The sequence below is a fragment of the Acanthochromis polyacanthus genome, chromosome 5 (genome assembly GCF_021347895.1).
Source record: "Acanthochromis polyacanthus isolate Apoly-LR-REF ecotype Palm Island chromosome 5, KAUST_Apoly_ChrSc, whole genome shotgun sequence".
NCBI classification, from domain to species: Eukaryota; Metazoa; Chordata; class Actinopteri; family Pomacentridae; genus Acanthochromis; species Acanthochromis polyacanthus.
In genome coordinates, this window is record NC_067117.1 from 15,491,171 (window position 1) to 15,498,431 (window position 7,261).

Sequence of the window (7,261 nt, forward strand, 5' to 3'; positions counted from 1 at the left end):
TCATAAACATACTAACATTCATTCTTGAGTAGCACAATCTCGCCCCATTTCCTCACCCTTCTTCCCCCCAAAAGACACACACACTTCTTGAAAACCTTTTTGCCCCCCAAAAAACAGACAAAAAACTAATTGCAATCAATGTTATTTCTGCATCTTTGAAAAACACAGTCGTACAGATGATGCTGATGTTTCAACTCCTTCAGGTTTAGTGAACTTCATAATAGTTCCTGTCAGATGAAGGATGTCAGCTGCATTTGTATACCAGTGAAGGGCATTATACCTTTCAAATTATTTTAGCCATCCGTTATCTATGCCTCACTTTATCCTCTGTAGGGTCATGGAGGGCTGGAGTTGATCCCAGCTGACTTGACGTGAATGCAAAGTTCCCCCGGACAGGTCTCCATCTATCACAGGGCTACATAGAGACAAACAACTGAGGACACTCGCATTCAGACTTACGGACAACTTAGAATCACTAATTAACTTAATGTTTTGGACCGATGAAAGCCCACACAGATAGACTCAGTGTGGTGATTAGATGAGTTTTAGTAATGTACAGACACAACAGGATCAGTAAAGGGATTCATATTGACTGTCACATTCTGAGAAGGAAATTTTCCTGCAGATTGCTGAAGCAGAGTTCAGAGTGACAGACTGGAGGAGCTGTTGGGCATCCCTGTTTGTTTGTTTTTTTCACTAAATACTAAAACTAGTGTTCTGCTGTTTTATGGTATCAATAAGCCACTAAAGAATGAAACCATTTATGTATGAACTGTTTTACATTTTCAGAAGAGTCTAATAGGTTTGAGACAGAGCACCACAGGGAGGGTAAAGTTTGACATATTCTTTTTTTTGGGTCATTTTGTGCAGTTTGTTGACAAGAAAAACATCCAATATCAACAAGGCTTCCTGTCCACAATGGAGGTGTGATTGACTTCTGCGGTGCACAATATTTGAATGATGTGACTCTTTACTGATAGACCAGAAATCACAAGTCAGTATCAAGTCTCACATCTGTGAAACGTAGCATTGATGAGGATGTCGATGCTGCTTGTAAATGTTATCCAGCTCTCCCTGAAGGACTTGTAGAAGTTTGTGAACATTTTAGTGGTCATTTTGATCACATCCATCAAGATCACCATGGGACAGATTTTCTGTTGTGCCAGGCTGTTTGCAACGATTTCTTCGATAACAAATGGTGGAGTTGTGGACATTCATGTGTCACACTGTCTGATCATTGTCCTTTAAAGCTACATCTGATGAGGGTATGGATTCTTTCACACATACACACATTCTAAAGAGCAAAACGTGAAGCCTAAATATTCTAAAAGCTAGGATAGGTTGTATTCTTTTGCTTCATTGAGCAATAATTCCACACTAAATGTACTGTAAATTGTAATTCCAGTGGAAACCAGACATTTGCGTCTCTTTCTATCGTCATTTAAGGCTTTAGAAAATCTAACCCATGACACAGGGTGAAGCCCTGTGTAGCCAACCACAGGGCTTCACCCATATCAGTTTGAGCATAAATAGAAACAAAGCCCACGGTAAAAGTAACGTGTGGCGATGCAATAGGTTGGACAGAGGAGTTTAACTCAGGAGGCTTGAATCCTGGGTGAAATGAATGTTGACTTATGTGCTGACTGTGTTTGTGCGACTGAAGTGTGTTCTTGTCTGGTGGAAGAAGGTTAAAACTCAGAACAGAACAGGACGAGCTGCAGGACCAGGACTGTATATTTTCACATTCTGGTTGTTTTTCTTTTCCAGGTTTCTGCCTACTACAGCTTTTTTGGACTGTGGGAAGAAGTCGCAGTACCTGGAGAAAAATCACGCATGCACAGGGAGAACATGCAAACTCCATGCAGAAAAACCACAGGCTGGGCCTTGGCATGAACCAGGGCCCTTCTAGCTTCAAGGCGACAGTGCTAACCACTGGGCGACAGTGCTAACCTCTGGGCCACTGTGCAGCCTTCACATGGGTTAGTTAACTAAAAACATGTATGTTCTATTTCAACTGCTGAGACTGGCAGGTAAAGTCATTTGCTATTTGCAAAAGGTCAAAAAGCAACAACCACCACATCCTGCACTGATGATGTATTTTCCTGTTGCATCCTTGTCGTCAGGAGAATTTAGTGTGGTTTGACTGATTGTCCACCAGTCACACAAATGCACTTAAATTATAAACAGTGTCTACGAGCCGCCTCTTTAACATTGCTCACAGTGATCAATCCATTGTTGATATAAATATGTTGACAAGTGTACCAACAAATCTGTCCGTAATCTTTCACTGTCCTTTATTTGCCATTTCAAGTAAATTAAACCCACTCATCACAAATAAAAACAGGGTATATCATATGAATATATTATTGGCAACATCAGAAAATAGAAATAAAACTAGAGGATTACACTGATCCTCACTTTGATATTTGCTTTCTGTACAGGCTGTACAGTATTTACAGTGATTTTTCTCTAGCTATTTGGAAAATAACTTGAGTACATACAACAATATTACATAGTAATACAAATAGGCTATGGTATATTTGAATCTATACACAGCTTACATAATAAATGGATATGTAGGTCTACGCATACAGTAGTTTGTCGCTGCCTGTTTGTGTTTTTTCTAAAGGATGAGGTAGACACCATAAACTGTTTAATGTGAGACTCAGTGACTAAACATGGGTAACATGCATGGCTTCTTAACAATGAAAAATCTCCATTCATTTTTTTTAGTCTATAAATGTTGAATATATTAATGGAGATATGCTCTCACATTTTGTTTTCTAACTTAAAATGTATGCAATATTTGCCTCAAATTTTAGACATTAGAAGCTTTAAAGGTCTCGTTTTGTGTTAGCTGTCATTCCCTTTCATTTATAGGTTCAATATTTGCTGAATATTTCCAAGATATTTGGTTTAAACATTTCAAGCCCTGAGTTGAGCGTGTTTTTATTCAAGCATATTCTTCTCAGCTGAACAGCACCTTAATGAAGTCTTAGTTTTTGACCTTCTTGCTCTCTTTTTCCTTTTTCTGCTTTTTCTCTTTGGCTTCCCTCTCTTTCTCTTCCTTCTCCTTCTTTTTCTCCTCTCTTATCTCCTTGTACTTCCACTTTGGTGGTTCCAGGAAGCCCTTTTCCTTCTTCTTCTTCTTCTTTTTCTCTTTCTTTGGCGTTGCTTCTGAAGGCCTGTCGATGCTGATCTTGGGGATACAGCCGGAGGGGAACACACTGTTCCGTCTCGCCATACTACGAGGAATAAATGTCGAAGCTGCTTTGGTGGAGGCCAAGGAGAGGATGCTGCCTCGCCGCTTAGTGTCGGCACAGCACGTTGTAGCAATGGACTCTGTAGAGTGGAGTGTGGGTATGATGTGCGACACTGAGCTGCTGCTGTGGCACACTGAGCTTTCTTCAAGGTCCTTGTGTGAGTGTTTCTTCACCAGCTCTGGAACAGCCAAACGCCTCTTCCCCACCTCTGGAGGGCTAGTAGGGCAGAGTGGGCGGCATCCAGTTGAAATCAGAGGACTGTGGACACTGGTGGTGATGCGCACCATGTGGTCCAATACCCCATTGTCTTGGGGATCATGAGGTAATCTGAATCCAAAGGTGTTTTTGAGCCTCTGGGTGATTTTTTCCGCGGGAGTCTTCTGAGCTGTGGCCTTGGCTACTCTCTCCTTGAGCTCAGGCCATTCAGGGACATAACTCTCACAGAACTGCTCAGCTTTCGGACGAAGGTTCAGGCGACGGAGACGATGCAAGGTCTCGTAGCGACCTGTTTTGAGGGCCCAGTCCCGAGCACATTTTCCTTTTGTAGAGTCTACTGCATGTATATCAGCCCCTGGACAGAAAGAGAAGAAAACCCAGCAGAGTGGGGGTTCATTTTCTTTTAAAAGTGAAAAATGCATTCAGCTTTTTTTCCCCAGCCTTTTCATGGCTAACAATTTGACCAGCAAGAAAAGTGCCATTAATAACATTATAGCAGTGTAGCATAACAGAACATAGCATAGCATAGCATAGTATCTCGTGTAGTGTAGTGTAGTGTAGTGTAGTATAGCTCAAAAACATTCATCATGTCTTCTTATTATTGCAGTAATTTTGAATTCTTTTGTTCATACAACCTTTTACCTTGAGATTTTTTACCTTGAAGCCGAAACTGTCAAGGTAAAAATCAACATCTACTTTTTCACCTTCTATCTGAACAAAATAACTCAAAACTACTGCTATAGAATAGCATGGTGTAGTGTGGTATACTATAATATAGTATGGTGTATATTTTTCGTGTTTCTTATTTATTTGTATTGTGATGTTGGTCATTTTTTTTTCTCTCTGCTTGCCTCTGTAACAACTGGATTTCCCATAGGGGATCAATACAGATTCTATTCTATTCTAGTCTATTACTACTGAGTCTGTTCTACTTAACCGGTCAACAATATACCAGTGAGCTAGCATATGCAAATCCAAACCCCCTGAAAGCAGAACATCTAAACTCAATGCAGCCACTTTTAATGGTTAATTGCACATTTGTGCTTTATGGTACAGACTATTAAAATACCTGCCAGAAACCCAGCCATTTACCTACCCAAACAAAACATTGATGTTACATAACACAGACACCAGATGACCTTTTTTTTAACAAGCTCAGGTGTGTCTAATAACATTAACTCGGTTCTGTTCACGTGTCCGAGTAAGTGATGACGGCACAGTGAGCCAGTTTGCACAGAGCCAAAGCAGCTTTGTGGAATTCAGCCAACATTAATGTTATCTCCACCTGTGGTTTTCCTGCTGTGACATGTCACAGTGTCCCCTGTGAATGAGGCCTGCTGACTGTTTGGTGAAATGGCTTCAATTAGGGCTGCACTCTAAAACGTTTTAAGCAGCATCTCAAGTTTAATTTAGTAATCAGCATTGTATTCTGTCTAAATACCATATTCTCAAACTGAGAAGAGCATCTGGCGATGTCAAGTTCAGCATCACTGGATGGTGTTGTTTATTGTGATGTGCAATGTTAAACTGTGACTAGCAGAGATTTTACAAAATGTGCAGTCTAAAAATAAAAGCAAGAAGCTAATCTACAACCAGCAAGACTGTCAGAGATTATTGGAGTGTCTGTTAAGATGTGATTATGGCCTCAGAATGATCCCTTAAACCTGACTCACATCACCAGCACATTCACTCACAAACTTGTGGGCTTCAAATATGAACAGATCAACCTCAGGGCTAACTATTCTCACCACTACTGCTGTAACTGTTCATTTAGAGCAGTCAGAGTCCCTGTTAATGAGCTAAGGTCAGGGTGTCAAAAAAACATCTAATAATATCATACTACAGCAGCTCCTGCATGTACAACACTGTCAAAAGTTGCTATAAAGAGCCTGAAGTATGCTCTGAAATGTGTCAGAACAACTGTAGAGATAGTCATTGGAGCAAAGCAAACACTTGGAATTTTAGATCTAGATATGCTGATATGTGTTTTGTTATGCTTTGAAAGATCTGAAAGGAGACTGAGTAGTTGATGTGGGAAATTGACGAGTCTAGAGTTTTTAGTAAAGTTAAAAGGATGCTTCATAATGACATGATGCCTGCAAAGCCCTAAAACATAATTTAGATAATAAGAAACTGATCATAAGAAATTGATCCGCATTGATGACTAACCAGAATATTTACCCAGTGTACTAAGTGCTGTGAATGAAAGTGGATATGCTATATCTTATTTTTTAATCATTACTTGCACTATGTATCAAAGAAATAATGAATCACTAAATTATGCAGAAGCTCTTACGTACCAGCCATAACAAGAGATGCAACGACATCATTGCGGCCAGTCATGGCTGCTTTGATGAGGGCTGTGAAGCCTCGACAGTCCTTTACTTCAGTGTCTATACCAGGATAGTAGTTTAGGAGATACATCACTGTGATGATGTGACCTGTAATTAAAACACAAAATATAGAGATCAAATCAAAAGTATGTCAGGAATTTCCAAATGCCTTATTATTAAACTCATCTTTTAATCATCTTCATGAGTCAGTGGCTTACTTGACTCATGAGGATGTTGGTCTTGAACTTGTTGAATCTTAAAATCATTGCACTGTCTCGTTTTCTAGTTTATATCGCTTGTCAACCACAATATCATTGATCATGCAGCTCAAGTATTGATAATGGCTGGTTTATCTGCATATTTTGTAAGTTTAAGTGAACTTTGCTGTCAAACTTACCTGCTTGAGATGCAATCATGAGTGCAGTGTTGCCTTCTTTATCCTGATGATTTATGTCTATGTAGGGACAGTTGTGAAGCCCATATACAATCTCCAGAAAACCTTTGCAACAAGCCACCATCAAGCCATTCTGTTGGTAACAGTTAACAATTAGGATTGGTGACATTGAATTTAATAGATCACAGCAGAATATTCACCATCATGAATGAGACTCTCACCCAGCCGTTGATGTCCAGCTCCATCACCTCTTCTTTTGTGACTCCTCTCTCCAGAACTTTCCCCAGAGAGATGGGTTCGTTCCGGGCGCAAGCTTGATACAGCGTTGATGCTACGCTGCCGTTTGTTGCCTGCAACGGGTAGTCTGGAAGTACAGAGTCATCGGAGAGGATGCTGTCTGAGTCGGAGTCACTCCTTGATGGAGACACGTCGTCGTCATCAGGGCCAGAGCCAAGGTGGGGGTCCTCGGCCGCGGTGGCCATCTTCCAATAGAACAGGTAAAATGGGATGGTATCCTTTTGGTTACATCTACAAGAATTTCAAAAATAGAAACTGGTGAGACAGCAACTGGATGTTGTCTATGGCAACAAAGGTGCAAACAGGTGCACTCTAGAGATGAAAACTCAGAGGAAAAGATTTTGTTCCCCCTAGAAAAGCAGAATAATTACACGTAACGCTGCGTTAAAACCGTCTCCTCACCGTAGGCATGAAACGGTGGTTGAATCACAACATTCTGTACATCAGACTTCAGCTCTGCCACGTTAACAAATCTAAAGTTTGCTTGTTGACAGATAACAGAGTGACATGAGTCTGTCAGTCAGGGATTGTGAGTGCTGTTTCTGTGTGTCATGGACTTGTGGCGTTATAAGCTCCATGTTCCTTTACTGTTGAGTAAGTGGATCAGCATCTAAATGCCCTGCTGAACATATAGCGCAGCTAAATGAGGAACAACCCACCTCAGAATAACCTCAGTCACATGCAGCCCTACTCAACTCATGTTTTGGCTCTTTTGCTGCCTTTTGAAGTCAACATTCCTGGCCCTTGAAACTAATGAC

At 40.7% G+C, this 7,261-nt stretch overlaps 1 protein-coding gene across 1 annotated transcript; it reads right to left on the bottom strand.

The window, feature by feature from the left end:
- Window positions 1–2,251: 2,251 nt before the first annotated feature.
- ankrd33ab (ankyrin repeat domain 33Ab) lies at window positions 2,252–6,697 on the bottom strand. The gene is made up of 4 exons (XM_022191048.2): window positions 6,428–6,697; window positions 6,210–6,339; window positions 5,780–5,920; window positions 2,252–3,834 (listed from the first exon to the last, which is right to left on the bottom strand). The coding sequence occupies exons 1-4, from the start codon at window positions 6,686–6,688 to the stop codon at window positions 2,996–2,998; spliced, it is 1,371 nt and encodes a 456-aa protein (XP_022046740.2). The 5' UTR covers window positions 6,689–6,697; the 3' UTR covers window positions 2,252–2,995.
- Window positions 6,698–7,261: the final 564 nt, after the last annotated feature.